Source organism: Haliotis cracherodii, unplaced genomic scaffold (genome assembly GCF_022045235.1).
Source record: "Haliotis cracherodii isolate W230 unplaced genomic scaffold, xgHalCrac1.p SCAF_23, whole genome shotgun sequence".
Taxonomy (NCBI): domain Eukaryota; kingdom Metazoa; phylum Mollusca; class Gastropoda; order Lepetellida; family Haliotidae; genus Haliotis; species Haliotis cracherodii.
The window spans coordinates 13,142,149-13,159,421 of record NW_027266279.1 but is presented as its reverse complement, the minus strand read 5'-3'; the positions used below and the strand labels follow the sequence as shown (position 1 = coordinate 13,159,421).

Sequence of the window (17,273 nt, the reverse complement as noted above, 5' to 3'; positions counted from 1 at the left end):
CGGGCTTTCCTCCCACATTAAGCTGACACACCGTGATATAACTGGAATATTGTTAAAAGCGGCGTTAAACCCGATCCTGTTAGTTACCTCTTATAATGAGCAAGGGTTGCTGAAGACGAATTCTAAACCAGAATCTCCACAGGACTTATATTATGAAGTAACAGAAAAATATCAGAAATTCAATGGTAAACATGTTTGTTATTCAACAGGATGGGGCGCCGGTGCTTCATATGGAATGGATATCGTTGTTGGCGCCAAGATTCTCGGCATGACAGCGTTTGGTACGGTCATCCCCTACGCTAATGCGCATGTGTATGGCGAGATCGGAATAGGGGCCATCCTGTACGGTAAACTGCGACTTGATGGCTACATCATGACTGTTGCCTTTCCTTCCACTGCTGAGATTGGCTTCTCTAAGTTCCCACTGGACCTAGCGTGAGTATCTAGCTTGCTTTGCATACATTTAAGAGTTTACCAGTCCCCACTGGCTGTCAGAGGAGCTGACCAAAAAATAGAGTGTGTGACTGATAATCCTTGTCCTAAGAGACAGACCTGGAATGTCATTGTCCAAGTGAGACACCTTGGATGTCATTGTGAGACAGACCTAGAATGTCATTATCCAAGTGAGACACCTTGGATGTCATTGTGAGACAGACCTGGAATGTCATTGTCCAAGTGAGTCACCTTGGATGTCATTGTCCAAGTGAGACACCTTGGATGTCATTGTGAGACAGACCATGAATGTCATTGTCCAAGTGAGACACCTTGGATGACATTGTCCTTGTGAGACACCTTGGATGTCATTGTCCGCGTGAGACACCTTGGATGTCATTGTCCGCGTGAGACACCTTGGATGTCATTGTCATTGTGAGACACACCTTGGATGTCATTTTCCTGGTGAGACACCTTAGATGACATTTTCCTTGTGAGACACCTTGGATGTCATTCTCCTGGTGAGTACACCTTGGATGACATTGTCCTGGTGAGACACCTTGGATGTCATTTTCCTTGTGAGACACCTTGGATGTCATTGTCCTGGTGAGACACCTTGGATGACATTGTCCTGGTGAGACACCTTGGATGTCATTGTCCTGGTGAGACACCTCAGATGTCATTTTCCTTGTGAGACACCTTGGATGTCATTGTCCGGGTGAGACACCTTGGATGTCATTGTCCTTGTGAGACACACCTTGGATGTCATTGTCCTTGTGAGACACCTTAGATGACATTTTCCTTGTGAGACACCTTGGATGTCATTTTCCTTATGAGACACCTTGGATGTCATTGTCCTGGTGAGACACCTTGGATGACATTGTCCTTGTGAGACACCTTGGATGTCATTGTCCTGGTGAGACACCTCAGATGTCATTTTCCTTGTGAGACACCTTGGATGTCATTGTCCGGGTGAGAAACCTTGGATGTCATTGTCCTTGTGAGACACACCTTGGATGTCATTGTCCTTGTGAGACACCTTAGATGACATTTTCCTTGTGAGACACCTTGGATGTCATTGTCCTGGTGAGACACCTTGGATGTCATTTTCCTTGTGAGACACCTTGGATCTCATTTTCCTGGTGAGACACCTTGGATGGCATTGTCTTGGTGAAACACCTTGGATGACATTGTCCTGGTGAGACACCTTGGATGTCATTGTCCTGGTGAGACACCTTGGATGACATTGTCCTAGTGAGACACCTTGGATGACATTGTCCTTGTGAGACACCTTGGATGACATTGTCCTTGTGAGACACCTTGGATGTCATTGTCCTGGTGAGACACCTTGGATGTCATTGTCCTGGTGAGACACACCTTGGATGTCATTGTCCTTGTGAGACACTTCGGATGACATTGTCCTTGTGAGACACCTTGGATGACATTGTCCTGGTGAGACACCTTGGATGTCATTGTCCTGGTGAGACACCTTGGATGACATTGTCCTTGTGAGACACCTTGGATGACATTGTCCTGGTGAGACACCTTGGATGTCATTGTCCTGGTGAGACACCTTGGATGACATTGGCCTGGTGAGACACCTTGGATGACATTGTCCTTGTGAGACACCTTGGATGACATTGTCCTTGTGAGACACCTTGGATGACATTGTCCTTGTGAGACACCTTGGATGACATTGCCCTGGTGAGACACCTTGGATGACATTGTCCTGGTGAGACACCTTGGATGACATTGTCCTTGTGAGACACCTTGGATGTCATTGTCCTTGTGAGACACCTTAGATGTCATTGTCCTGGTGAGACACACCTTGGATGTCATTGTCCTGGTGAGACACACCTTGGATGTCATTGTCCTTGTGAGACACCTTGGATGTCATTGTCCTTTTGAGACACTTTGGATGACATTGTCCTGGTGAGAAACCTTGGATGTCCTTGTCCTGGTGAGACACCTTGGATGTCATTGTCCTGGTGAGACATCTGGGATGTTATTGTCCTTGTGATGATTCCTAAATGATTCCTGGACAGAATCTACCATGAGAAAAAAATATCAGAATTGTTTTTTTCTACCCAAGTAAAAACATTCAGTGTTAGTACAATATACAATAATTAAATTTCCATTCTGTTCATTGTAATTCCTGCATTCTGATTAGCTGAATTGGTCACATGCTATTGCATTCATTTTCCAATGAATGTAAAAAATCAAATCATTCCCTCGAAGCAGACAAGTTTAATTGCAAAGGAATGTCGGGAAATCCTAATATTACAGTCGAGGGAATTCCCTTTCTGCTCACGTGTATCGTCATGCTCAGGACATTTAGCGAAATTCATGCATATTCATTGTCCAAACTACCCTTTGAGACCGAAGGCCGAGAAGGATTGAAACAGCAAACATGCAGGCTACATGGATTCATATAGTTTGCACATCGTTTTTTCAATTCGAACCTCAATGAACCGAAAACAATCCACAGTCAATCCTTAAATGTATGATTCCGCTCTTTCAGGCTTACCATGGACCTGGAACTGACACCAATTGAACTGGTTCTCCGAGCCTTGGTTACCCTGGAAATAAAGATTCCATTCATCGGGCGAATCAAGAAGACATTGTTCTCCAAGAAACTGTGGCGATATGCCACGCCCACCATCAGAAAGAAGATGATAGATGTGGGGAAGAAAGAAAAGGATGAGTCTCCGCCCCAGTTCCTGCAATATGTGGACAAAACAGTATGTGAAATATTATTTACTGATGGTCATCTTGACTTATAACTCTCAATAAACACAAAAACATTTTGAAGTCAATTTTTATAAATTAATGTGTCAACAATAACTTCACAGACTGCTTGCTTAATGATTAACACAAAAACAATTGTAGACGTTTCAAAATCAGTAACATCTTTCAGCGCAATAATGCAACAAAAGCCCAACCCATTCTTTTATCGGCCCGTGAAGACGCTGGGGTGGAATAGGTCTTCAGCAACTCATACTTGCCGTAAAAGGTGACTATGCTTGTTGTAAAAGGCGACTAACGGGATCAGGTGGTCAGACTCGCTGACTTGGTTGATGCGTGTCATCGATCCCAATTGCGTGGATCGATGCTCATGATATTAATCACTAGATTGTCTGGTCCAGACTCGATTATTTACAGACCCCCGTCATATAACTAGAACATTGCTGAGTGCGGCATTAAACAACAAACCAACAAACCAACCATTCTTTTATCAGCCTATCTGGGAACAGCAGTCCATTGTCAGGCGTGGCCTATTTTTTTCCTAGTTTATGGAAACATAAATGCTCAATAAATTCCCTGGTTAGCCAAGCAAATGAAAAGGAATCACTGGCAATTTATTTATTCCAGATCATTATCATTAATTGTTGTATAACAGCATCGCAAACCCTTGACTTGTTCCAGGGCAACTCTCGCTCCAAGCGAGCCGCCAGTACGACCCAGTGTTCCGTGCGGCAGCTGCCCGAGCGGGACTACACTCAGCCGGCTATAGAGATTGCCGTGCAGGCTCAGGATGACCGGAGTCAGGTGGAACTCTTCCTGGATGCAGGAACCAAACCCGGGCTCAGCGATGTCCTCAAGAAGGCCGGACTCGGGGGCCCTTCCACCGTCATTACACAGGTGAAGTGATACTGAAAATAGAGATTACCGCGACCGCGGATAAGCCGACCCCATAGATAAGCCGAGGTGTTAACTTGACCATTGAAATACGAAAGAAAATGATAGCCGATCGCAGATAAGCCGAACCAGGAAGTGAAAGGCAAAAAACACTGCGAAGTCGGACTGCAAGACATGTGCCGGTACTCGCAGATATTCAGTAATATAACATGAAAAATGTTGTAATTATATTGAAAAAGTCATTATTATTTCTAATGAGGATTTAACAAACCAGTCATCCTCTTTCATATTGTGGGAAGCTGTTTCTCTTGCCTTTAACACAGGTATTACAAGATTATGTCATACTGAATTTAAGATTATACGAGCAAAAGCAAGGGTAATGCATGAGTTCTTCAGTAGGACCTAGAAAACCACAATTTGTCGAATGACGTCAACAATCTCTAACGATGACGTCATTTCTGGTGTGACGTCATTCTTACCTTACGTCACAATAACATTTGAATGACGTCAACAATGCCGTCCAGATGACGAACACAATTACATGGTGCGCGAGAAGTGATATTTGCACTACTGCACATAAGATTTTTATGAACTCGGATATTTCTAACCCTATAGGTAATAACTACATGTTATGAAATAGTGCATTATAAAGGGCCAACTGTTGTCATATTACTGTTAAATCAGTTCTGAAGTTTGGCAGAGAATAAAAACGTGTCATGTGACTTTTGTGACTCATGATACATGAGCGGGGTGGTCTGATGCATCTCAACTTTCTGTGAAGAGTTATGTACCTTAGTTGTGCCAGGTTCCAGTGACCGTGGGTTGAATCCAAGGATTCTCCACAAATACCATTATCGGATGTGCTCTTAGGATTCATCAAAGTGGTAAGCGTCTATGTCTTTCATGCGGACACCTTAGTCACGACATGGCTGAAATATTGCCGATGTGACTATAAATATTCACTCACTCACTCATGCTGACACCTGATGATACTTCTGAAATAATGTTCAAGGCAGCATTAAAATTTGTGTGAAATAATTTTGAAATATAACATAATTGTGGTGATGTGTCATACCCTATTTGATCTTTTTCCCAGAGATTCTCTAAACATGGAGTCCCGATGTATTTCACCGTTTTTGGCGAGAACAGTGCGGGTGTGAGGTCAGAGGTGACATGCAACATTCCGACATATGACGTGACACTTCCAGGTGGTCGACTGACAGCCGACTTCAAATCTACCAGCAGTCCATCAGAACTTCGAGCTTCCGTCGTGGTGTACGAAGATTCGGATCTCAAAGTATCCAATGTTGGCGTCGGTCTGGGCCGAGGAATCTATGGAGATGAGGTCATTGCATTCAACGCCATCGATCTTAAGACCAGGAACAACAAAGCTTATGACGGTAAGTAAACAAGAAAAGCGAATAATTCTTAATTGTTTCGCTGGCCATAACGTTAGGCACCACCCCCATGGTGTAGTGGATGGAGCATCTGCCAGAGAACGGAAGTTGGTGGTTCGATCCCCTAGCAGCAAATAAAAGACAGTGAATGATAGCACTTGTTGTTACCCTGCCTGGCACTGTATCCATGGTAATCTGTGGCATGGTATCTCGATGGGCTAGCACTGTAAAATCAGCATATGGCAGACTAGTACAAGGACACATTCACTTATGACTCATCATGCAAAAGACGTTGATAGATGGAACATTATTTTTCCCAGCCCATCTTCCCCAGGCAAGGGAGTTAACTGAATGTAAAAGTCCAGTTTCCACCCTTGCGGAACAAGACTTGAATTTCTGAGCTCGGTCGTAGAGCCACCAGTAGCTATTACAAGTTATGTCCCTTGACCAATCAGATTCCACCACTCATATCACTTGCACTTCAAGACCTGTGGGATCAGGTGGTCAGGCTCGCTGACTTGGTTGATACATGTCATCGATCCCAATCGCATGGATCCATGCTCATGATGTTAATCGCTGGATTGTCTGGTCCAGGCTCAATTATTTACAGACCGCCGTCATTTTGCTGGAATATTGCTGAGTGCAGCATTAAACAACAAACAAACAAACTTGCACTTCAAATAAAATGGTGTTGCCCAGTGAAGACGATCTGATCGATAATCAAGTTCTATTTTGTAGTCAAACAGGTCTTACTTCGCGAAATGCATCAAATCATGTGAGCACCCTGATTAAAAACATAAAAATTATTGGAAAATATTTGTTGACGTCGAGTTGGCTGTACACATGCTTTGTCCAGATTCAATTCTTTAACAAGTTCAATTTCCCCATGGGTACAATATGTGAAGCCCATTTCTGGTGTCCCCCACCGTGATATTGATTGAATATTTCTAAAAGCGGCGTAAAACCATACTCACTCACTCACTCACTTACAATTTAATTTTCAGCCGCAACCGACCCAGTGGGTCACGTGGCTCTGGAACGCTTCACGGGTCTGAAGGATGGCCGCTTGACCGGGCCAGTCATTGCAACCTTCACTGGAATGAACCACGCAGGGAAATGTGCCAAGGAATGCATGAAGTACCCGGAGACCAAGTGTCTCAGCTTCAACTACGACTATGGCGTGAGTGGCGAGTGTGAACTGCTGGAAGCCATTGAAGGACATGACTACAGGATCTCTAGCGTGAGTTGCACACACCGTCACACCATGATACCAAACTCATTTCTTTTGATATATTGTTCAGGTCATATACACGTTATGGTTCCATCAGAGTCCATATCAGTGCAATGACCTCAACGTAACACTTGTCTTGAAGTACGAATATTTGACATCCTGATTATTCCCTGGAGGTAACTAAGTCTCACTACGACACTTGTAATGTATACAAAAATACCCTATTTTCTTGAGAATAGTGCACACCCGAGTATAATGCGCAACCCCCTCTGGAGGATGCAGTATTTGGGAAAAAAAGTTTTTTCGAGTTTCAATTTCTGAAAAAAATGTGTGCACTATACACAAGAAAATACGGTAAAGTAATACATTTATCAGTGAAACATTGATTTGTTTAATCATTGGAACTGAATTTATTTTAAAGTTTATATTTGCTTATTGATGGATACTGTTAATTAATCAGCATCTGATTGTGAAATTATTGTATATATCTTCCTGAGGATGACACAACTGCAGGCATGTCAATTGTTTTTATCCACAGTCTTTGGAATACAATCCCAAGGCACTGTATCTCACACAACTGTCATATGAGCCTGCATAAACATGTACAATAAACATAAACATGTACAATGTAAGGCGAGCATTGGCGGTTTGGGCTAAAATTTGTGTGAGGTAAGGTATTTTGTGATCTGTCACAAATGAAATGTTTCGTTATATAATATTATTTCAAACCATTTAGAAACCTTTCATACTTGCCCTTTATCCAGGTTGGAGTCATCCCACAAATGACAGCAATGTCAGCTTGCTGACGGAGTTAACCATTTTGTAATGTGGACAAGACGTCCAACTTCAGATCAGAAGGTCTGTGGTTTGAATCCCATCACAGTCTTACCTTATCTGGGTAAACTGCGGTCAAGGAAAACCATCATTGGTCATTTGTTTGTCTGACCTCCAACCAGAAGATCGGTGGTTCGCAATCCCAAAACTGAATTTTTTATGGTAGCTTCATTTGGGTTGAGGGGCGGTCAGGTAGCCTAGTGGTTAAAACGTTAGCTCGTCACACCAAAGGCCCGGGTTCAATTCCCGACATGGGTACAATGTGTGAAGCCCATTTCTGGTGTCCCCCGCCGTGATATTGCCGGAATATTGCTAAAGCGGCATAAAACCGAACTCACTCACTCATTTGGGTTGGTTATGTTGTAGTCTGGACGGTACACCCACTATGAGCGCCTGGGGGTCGGGCTTGCCTACGAGTTTGTCTACAAGGACCTGTCCCTCCGTCACCAAGCCATGTACTTCTTCAACCTCCACATCATCAACTCCCTCATGTTCGAGAACATCTTACACAGTCGGGGCATCGTGGTGGATCTCACCCCACCCGAACCAGGTATCGTGTAACGGATTCTTTTGGTCTGTTTTCATTTCATTTCAAGGTCATATGTTACAGTAACTACACAATGGACTAGTGACATGTTATTTAGGCTTAAAAAAGAAAAGAATTGGTTCTCAGGCAATGGCTTTAGAAAATATAGTGTGGACGGGCGGTGTTTGGTTTTTTTTTCGGTGAAACTACTGTTGAATTTGTAAATCTTCATGTCTTGTGATGTTTTATCATAAATTATCATAAATTTCATGTTTTCATTGACCAAATTTGCAATTGTCAAAACAAGCAGACAAGCTCCTATTGTCACCTTGACCATAAAACGAGATGCACAGTAAAGAATCTCATACCGATATCCCGTTTCCGGAGCTCTCTATACTATCGCTGCCACCAGTCAAAACTCCCCACTGTGATAGATGACCACTACCATGCTTGGAGTTGAACCTTGCAGCCGATTGACCGTTATGTTTACAAACAAGTGACGACTGTCGTGACGCTGAATACACTTACCCCTGCGAAATTACTTTCTTTGTTTGTCAATATAATTTCTATTTCAGTTGGTTGATTTTCCGTTATTCTGCAATCTCGAACCAATCTGATTATACAAACAACAAACTAAATTCATCTTGAAAACATGGTCCAGGGGCGGTCGGGTAGCCTAGTGGTTAAAGGGACACTCGTCACGCGGAAGACCCGGGTTCGATTCCCGACATGGGTACAATGTGTGAAGCCCATTTCCGGTGTCCCCCGCCGTGATATTGCTGGAATATTGCTAAAAGTGGCATAAAACCATACTCACTCACTCAAAATGAGCTATGATGGCATTCCCAAAGACATAAACAGAAGTATTAACGTGACTACATTTGGGGTTAGAGGGCGAATTTCAAGATTCTTGTAATGGCCTTTCCCACACTGGTGGCAGCGATGTACTGAGAGCTGTTACGAAGGTGTCACACGCTGGGAAGGTCAGCTTGGAAGTAAAGGGAAGTAACTGCACATTATATTGGATTGCATTGTTTTGAAGTATTGCAGCATTTTATTGCAAGGGATGTGTATGTATTCGAGATGCAGAATATTTAAAGATTTTATATTGTATTTGGAAATGGAAATAAAAACGAAACGTGCAGAGGACTTTATGAACTACAGACGGTGCCTGAGATCCAAGACTATTATTTTTTTCAGCCTTAGTGATACACCTGTAGGTGGCCACAATACAAAACTGATGTTTCCTCAATCACCATCTTATCTCAGCTGCATCTGACACCGACCGGAACACAACCGGAGCTTGTTTTTTCTGAATCAGGCTATGGATGGTTTGACTTCAACTGGTGTAAGAGGTCTCAGGATATACCTCCCACTTCTGTGTTTTTGCATTGTTTTGAGGTGATTTCAAAATTGAAAGGCAACAGAAATATGGTCATGCAGGAAAATAAGGTAAAGCGTTATGTATTCACCATGTTGTCTTATTACTGTGTGTATACTTGCAGGCCCTGTTGCTAATGTCACTGTTGATATGCTGGAGGTGACGCTTTGTAAAAGTATCGTCCCTGACGACCGCCCCGACTGGGAGGAAAGGTGCAGAGGCATCGATGGAGATGTCAAAAACCACAGGTACAAAATCAACAAGTTGATGTCCACGTAAACACAATGTAGTTTCAATGAAGAAATACATGTGTATACTGATGGAAAAAAGTAAGGGAACACTAAAGTATATTGGATAAGAGATCTGCATTCAATATTGTGTCTTCTTTCAAATGAACAAAGTGAGAGGCGTCTAATGGAATCAGGTGGTCACTGTGTCGCAATTGAAAAGATGGATGCTTTTGATGTCAATCACTGGATTGTCTGGTCCAGATTCAATTCTTTACCGAGTTCAATTCCCCCAAGGGTACAATATGTGAAGCCCATTCCTGGTGTCCCCCACAGTGATATTGCTTGAATATTTCTAAAAGCGGCGTAAAACCATACTCACTTACTCAATGTTAATTTTATATTTTTGTTTGCGCAGTGATCAACATAGCCTTTCACCTATTATTAACATTGATGTCTACACAACAGATCTATATATTTGTCACCTACGTATGGTTTTTCCCTTTATTTCCTGTTTTTATCATTCAGAATCGTCCTTGAGCGATCACATTTCTTCTCTGTATCAAGTTACAATTTTCTATCCCAGAATGCAATATTTTTTCTACAGAGCATGCTCAGAACTACGAATGTGACGTCATTTTGTTTATCAATATTAACAACAATGAGCCTCAATGTCATTCAGCTTGTTTCAATTGTTCGCTCAGCTGTCTACTCCCTTACTCACTTAATTATTTACAAACCAAGTCATGGCTGGAATATTGCTTAGTGCATTGTTAAACAACAAAGTCCTTAGAACAAAACACTGCAGAGTAAAGACATGAGTGAATATTGTCTAGAGCCACAGTTGTCAATGTTCAGGCTCTATCATGGCGGCCTGCAAGTCCAGGAAAGGAAAGCATGAGTCATTGGATAAGATAACATGCAGCAAATGGATCATAGAGCCTGACAACTCAACCCCACTCTGGATGTACTGTGCAGAGTTGTGTCCCTTAACCGTGCCAGTATCCACTAAACTTGATTCACTCAGTATCCACATTATTTTCAGAATTCTTCACGACAGCCCTGGTTCAATGACCCTCTTCAATGGTGACGAACCCTTGACGGATCTGCTCTATACCAGAGCCAACCGATATGTGGCGTGTATGTAAAATATTCCCATGTCATAAGATCAGCCTCATCCCAATATAATAACATGGAGTGATTGCAACAAGTTGGCAAATATCAAAAGGAACGAGTGATTGAGATAATTGGCCAAAACAATTCTTTGTTCAGTTCCTAAGCAAGTTGATATTTTATTTAGCACATGATTTTTAATTATATGTGGAGGTTTTGGACAAAGAAAGAAGTCTTTTGTTCCTCACTTCAAATCACACATGTCGGGTATTTTTGCCCTCTGAACTTCAGTTAGAGGGACAACATTAAGTTCCTTCATAAAATTATACTGATTAAAAAATATGGTAATTTGCAAATCTGAATTGACGCCTCCATCAGTGATCACCATATTGTGGGGCTTCTGGATTAATGGCAGTGATAGAAATTGGCATTAGTCCTATAGTCCTTGTCAAACTGCCCTGCAGTTAAGGTATCTCAAAGACAAGCAGGAATTCATCATTTTGAAAGGTTTCGCTGTATGTTCATCATAAGGACTTACACTGCCAGCTTCTGTTGCTGAATGCTCTTTCACTATGTGTGAATGGTGTCATTTTTTAGGATATCTAAACCTTTGGTGTTTTTAACGATCAGAGTCAAACTTGCTGCAATTGCCAATTTGCCATAGCATAGCCTTTAAGTTGCTATATATCTCTGATTTATGTATCATGTTAAAGAAAAGGAACAATTTGTGATGCCTCAAATCTACAAAAAGAGAAATCCTCAATATTCCAGTGTGTTATACATCTATCATGACAAATAACCCAGAACAGTCCGCTACAATTGCTTTGTTTTGAGCCAAATACGTAAAGAGTAAGCTGCTTAAAACACCAGTGGAAGAGTGACATCACTAAACTGTGGTGATTCATAGGATCGGGTATTTATGATGATAAAAAAGAGATCTAGTACATTGGTTTGCCTATGTGTAGGGGAAACCATGTCTCCGAGGGATTACTAGTGATTGTAAACCCTCACATGAGGAACGTTCCCGAATTTGAGGGTTTACAATCTCTAGTAATCTCGAGGAGACATGGTTTGTCCAACTTATAAACCGACTCATCGCATAGACAACGTTTTTAATTAAATAACTGTAATAAAAACTCTCAACTGTATAACCTGTATCGGAGATGAAATATCGCCTGCAGTCGTGAACTCGGTTCAATGAAACTGGTGACCTTAGCATGTGGGTTTTGCAACGGTGCGAAATCTGCACGTGTGTCTCGCAATTGCACGAAATCTGCATGTGCGTCTCGTAGGCTGTTCGTAGTTTTGGTTCTATCAAGGGTTTACAATGATTGTAAGCCCTCCTGCGAGGTGTTAGCACAATTTCAAAAACTCCATATCGAGTTACACAAACAGCCAGTAGGTTTATAAAGGAGAGAATAACCTTAATATGCATTGTTGCAGCAAACTGGGATGGCATCATGGACAAAGAGTCTGGTATCCTTGGTTACTCATGGACGGTGGGGAGACAGGTCTGTGAGGAGCTCATCCACCCCCACCATGACCCACACAGGCACCTGTTTGACCAGTCGGAGTGGACCAACAGTGGCCTCATCACGGCTTTACCTGATGCGATGAACCCTCTTCCAGGTACACTGAAACCTTCCCTCAGATGCTTTAGAAATTCTTTAAATTCAAACCTTGTCTCAAGCAATCTCATTAAAATCAGACCTCAGTTCTCGCTACCGTTAAACAAAGATCTGAGGACATCCCATTATGGGTCACGTCAGAACGACCTTTCATCCGACCAATCAGAACATCGCTTACCAGATTTTGAAAGTGACAGTCGGATTGTGATTTCTAATCATGCAGCCTCGAAAACTTTAATTCCGAACGATAGTTACGGGTTTAACGACTGTATCCATACAATCTAGACCATCTATTAGCCATTCCGGAATGTTCTTTGGTTCAGGTTTCAAATTTGTAATCGAGAATTTGTCAAAATATGTTTCGAAGCGTAGTCGCCAATTTAAGATTAGTGTCGTAAAGCACGAGAAAGCTGCCTTCTGATTAGTCATTCCATTGGTCGGTCAAAGTTGGCGCAAGGTCGGTCTGACGTGACCTGTAATGGGATGTCCTCAGATCTTTGTTTAGCGGTAGCGAGAACTAAGATCTGTTTTTAATGAGATTGTGTCTTAAGTTCATAATTGTGAGGTGGGGGTTAACACTGGTTATAATATATACTGCTCTACATTTGTAAGGGATATTTTTTATATCTTTCCGTGATACGCAAACCTGATTCTTATAGTAATATCATCATCAAGTGTATAATTGAATGACATATTGATTATCTCTATCAACAATTGAGTAGTATATCACTCATTATTGAAGATAGTGTGAGAGAGTGAGTTTGATTTACGCCATTTAGCAATATCATGGCGAGGGACACCAGAAATGGGCTTCACACATTGTACCCATATCGGGAATCGAACCCGGGTCTTCGGCGTGACAAGCAAACACTTTAACCACTAGGCTACTCATAACTCATAAACTGTTCAATATTTTTTCATCAAACTTTGCAGGTCTGTCAGGTACATGCTGAATTGGTGCCTTTTGCTGTTTAGAAATTTTGGAAATTTTTTCTTCTTCCTTATATGTTTTTTTTTCAGACCTTTTGTGCTTTATATATTTATATATATTATATAACAATCGTGGATGCGACGTTAAACCCAATTTCACCTCACCTTAAATTTTTATGTTATTACAAAACAATATACAATGTTTTATATGTGTATGTATGTCGGGAGAGCCATTAAGATTGCAATTTGAAATGTTTTGCACTCCCCAATACCCTTCTGTAACAACATCGTCATCATGTTGCAGATGGTAAATATTACATCACTCTGCGAGCCTTGAACAACGTGGAGTACGGAGGGCCGTTGGTGACAACTATCTGCCACACGACACCCCTAGGCATCGACAACACACAGCCCTTTGTGCACGAAGTGTATGATGTAGAGTATGACGAGGATACGTACGTCATCACAGCGAAATACAACGCAAGGTATGCTTCGTGACTATCAGCGAACCATCTTGTAAAGCCCTGTCAAGACTTTCGATTGTTTTAATGCATGACAATACACACCGGAATTGATTACAATCTGAATTTGGACCCGTGAAGATTCCGGGGTAGAATAGGTCTTCAGCAACCCATACTTGCCGTAAAAGGCGACTATGCTTGTCGTAAAAGGCGACTAACGGGTTCAGGTGGTCAGGCTCGCTGACTTGGTTGATACATGTCATTGGTCCCAATTGTGCGGATCGATGCGCATGATGCCAATCACTGGATTGTCTGGTCCAGACTCGATTATTTACAGACTGCTGTCATATAGCTGGAATATTGCTGAGTGTGGAGTTAAACAACAAGATAACCAACTAACAATCTGAATTTGACTTGTCCAGATACCCCTAATTAATACATTAATATTTCCAAAGTAAAATCCTGATTTTTGATTACATTCTGACGACTGACATAATCATGTGTAAGTTAAGGTTGTATTACTAACCTGTTTTATATAAACACTAAAACACTGTTGTGTCGAACTCAGATGCGTCTCCTTCACTTTTGTGTTGAACTGATTGACCGCGCCATATCTGTTTGTTTTGGGGAATGGCGTTGACAGTTTGTTTCCAAATACCCGAATAAGTCGAATTTTTTCTAAGGTGAATCCAGTTCAACTATACTTCTATAAATAGCAACATAATCAGGTAAAAAACATGTTAATCAGGTATGCAACCAATCCATAATGTTTCAGCATTCACATCGTTATGAAATCTATTTGTAGCGATCCTGAATCGGACATCCGAGAGGTTGACCTTTGTCTGGGTCAGACGACACGTGACTGCTACCATCTTGAATGGCAGAGATCCAACCACAGTGATCATGGTATAACGAGGACATTCCAGATCCCGGGAGGCATCCCAGTGTGGGTGAAAGTCAGAGCGATTAACCACGGTACAGAGCCATATGCTTGTGTCTATAGTTCAACATCTTTACAAATATTAAATGTTTAAGAAAATAAATGCCATCATTTGTGAATATTGATCATGCATCTTTTGAGATTTATATATATATATATATATATATATAGTTTATGGATTCAACAAATAAAAACTCATTAGTTGAGAATCAAAATAGAAAAATATTTCCATCATGACCGAATAAATTTCAGAACATCATATTCCAATACAGATTCATGTGGGAAGGGTGGAAACCATTTAATTAAATCTCATTTTAAAAAACAAACAATGCTTGATGTTTCATCCACTCGATCAATCTAAAAATATTATTTGCATTTTAAAAAATTGATTTTCATAGTGACCAGCAAATTATATTGAGAAGCAATCCTTACACTTTTAAAAAAAATAATTATGGAATGTATTTTTTGATATTAGCCCCAAACATTATGTTGTCTTCAGTTGATCTGATGCGAGTGGGCGTGGCCGACCATCCTATTGTCATCGACACTTCACCTCCTAAAGCAGGCACTGTGTATGATGGCCCTGTGTATAAACACGACCTCAACTTCACAAAGGATGCTGACAAGGTATATATTGAACAATACATCATGGTCTTTTGACAAGAGAGTGACAACACAATCGTCTTTCATTTTTACAATATACTCTATGAGATTACAAATTTTTTTTACTGTTAGAATCCAAGCTGTAAAGTGTTAATACATATGTCATACATGTACTTCCATGTACATAGTTATTATTAAAGAGAATACAGGGAGCCCCATTTGCCATATACAGTTGTGATCGTCAGCCATGCCAGGATCCGCTCAACATGGGTTTGAATCCCAGATTTGCCCTGATTATGATCCTTGGTGTTTCATTACCATATCCGTTCTCATGTTTCCATATATGGTAAACGCCAAAGACATGCATCAGTTCAGATTTTTTTCCCATGAAACTAACACCCCTTGATATAATAGATTCTCATGAAGATCCAGGATAGATATGGTCTTCAGTAGTCCTTGCTTGTTGTAAGAGGCAACTGACAGGATAGTTTGGTCAGGCTAGCTGGAATATTGCTGCTTGAATCAATGCTCATGATGTCAATCACTGGATTGTCTGGTCTCGATTATTTACAGACTGCCGTCATATAGCTGGACTGCTGCTTAGTATGGCATTAGACAACCAAAAAACACAACAAAAATGATGTAATTGAAAAGGGTTGAGAGGGGTTTTCTCTAATAAGTGCATGTACAAGACCCTTGTTGCCTGTGTTTTTGCTAAAAAATCTTGTATCTCATCAGATCTGCGCAAACTGGTTCAACTTCTACGACCCTGAATCCGGCATATCCCACTACGAGGTGATCGTCTTCAGTGACAGCGGTATCGCCATTTCCCAGCCAATCGATGTTGACCACAAGGTCCACGAGACATGCGTGGACATGCCCACTGACCAGCTGCTGGAACACAGCAAGCGATACAGGGTCAGCGTGACGGCCTTCAACGCTGGACATAAACAGTTGAACGTGACGTCAACATCAGACGGAGGTGTGTTGGATTAAGGGCCACAAACATTGTTCTTGTGAAAAATATTTTGTGTATTTTGTATTTTGTGTGTTGAGGTAGACATGTCAGTGGGTGAATTTGGTTGGACAGTATTCCAGTTATATCACGAGGTCTCAGCATAATGTGGGAGGAAATCATCGGTGAAACCCACGAGCACGGGTATGGTGTTGACAAACCTAGAAACATAATCGGGGCGAACCGGGATTCGAACTCACAATCATATGTTTCTGGCGTGCCCAAGGGACGCAACTCTGCACAGCAAACTGTGGCTGCTTAAATGACTGGGCCACCTGTGCCCCCAGTAAGATTTGTTTGTTTTTGTTTGTTTGTTTGTTTGTTTGTTGTTTAATGTTTAACGCCGCACTCAGCAGTATACCAACTATTTGAAGGCAGTCTGTAAATTACCAAGTCAGGACCAGACAATCCAGTGACTGACATCATGAGCATCGATCCACACAATTGGGATACGATGACATCCATCATATGGCAAGCATGGGTTACTGAAGACCTATTCTAACCCGTATCTTCATGGCTAGCCCCCAGTAAGATATGAGATTTGACAGTTTATCTGAAAAATCAGAAACAAAGTTGAAGAAAATAGCTGCTTAGGAAATCTCTAAACTTTCAGATGTGACATTGAGCCTGTATATTTGTATTTAACTCCCAAGCTGACATGTCAGAGATAACCGAAATACTATTTAGAGCATCACTAAGTCCAGCTCACTTATTAGTCCACCCTTCGGTCATTCTGGGTTAGAATTAAGGGCCCCAGCAACTTGTGCCTATTCTACATGGTGCAACATGGACCGGTTAGTGATGCTTTGTTCATTGCATCATTGTTCATGACTCATCTACCTGGTTTACTTCATTATTTACGGACCAACATGATGTACCAGGTGGTTGGAATATGGCTTGAAGTACGGTGAAAAAC

General features: G+C 41.5%; 1 protein-coding gene across 1 annotated transcript in view; it reads left to right on the top strand.

Moving 5' to 3' along the window:
* The window catches only part of LOC139471999 (uncharacterized), a 188,571-nt gene that overhangs the window by 112,604 nt on the left and 58,694 nt on the right, over nt 1–17,273 (top strand). Inside the window, exons 80-92 of the mRNA XM_071254507.1 lie at nt 210–435; nt 2,954–3,173; nt 3,859–4,074; nt 5,168–5,471; nt 6,473–6,708; nt 7,900–8,083; nt 9,565–9,688; nt 10,713–10,807; nt 12,224–12,409; nt 13,643–13,823; nt 14,605–14,774; nt 15,239–15,366; nt 16,081–16,324. Coding sequence (XP_071110608.1) covers nt 210–435; nt 2,954–3,173; nt 3,859–4,074; nt 5,168–5,471; nt 6,473–6,708; nt 7,900–8,083; nt 9,565–9,688; nt 10,713–10,807; nt 12,224–12,409; nt 13,643–13,823; nt 14,605–14,774; nt 15,239–15,366; nt 16,081–16,324 — 2,514 coding nt within the window. The remainder of the gene's footprint in view (nt 1–209; nt 436–2,953; nt 3,174–3,858; nt 4,075–5,167; nt 5,472–6,472; nt 6,709–7,899; nt 8,084–9,564; nt 9,689–10,712; nt 10,808–12,223; nt 12,410–13,642; nt 13,824–14,604; nt 14,775–15,238; nt 15,367–16,080; nt 16,325–17,273) is intronic.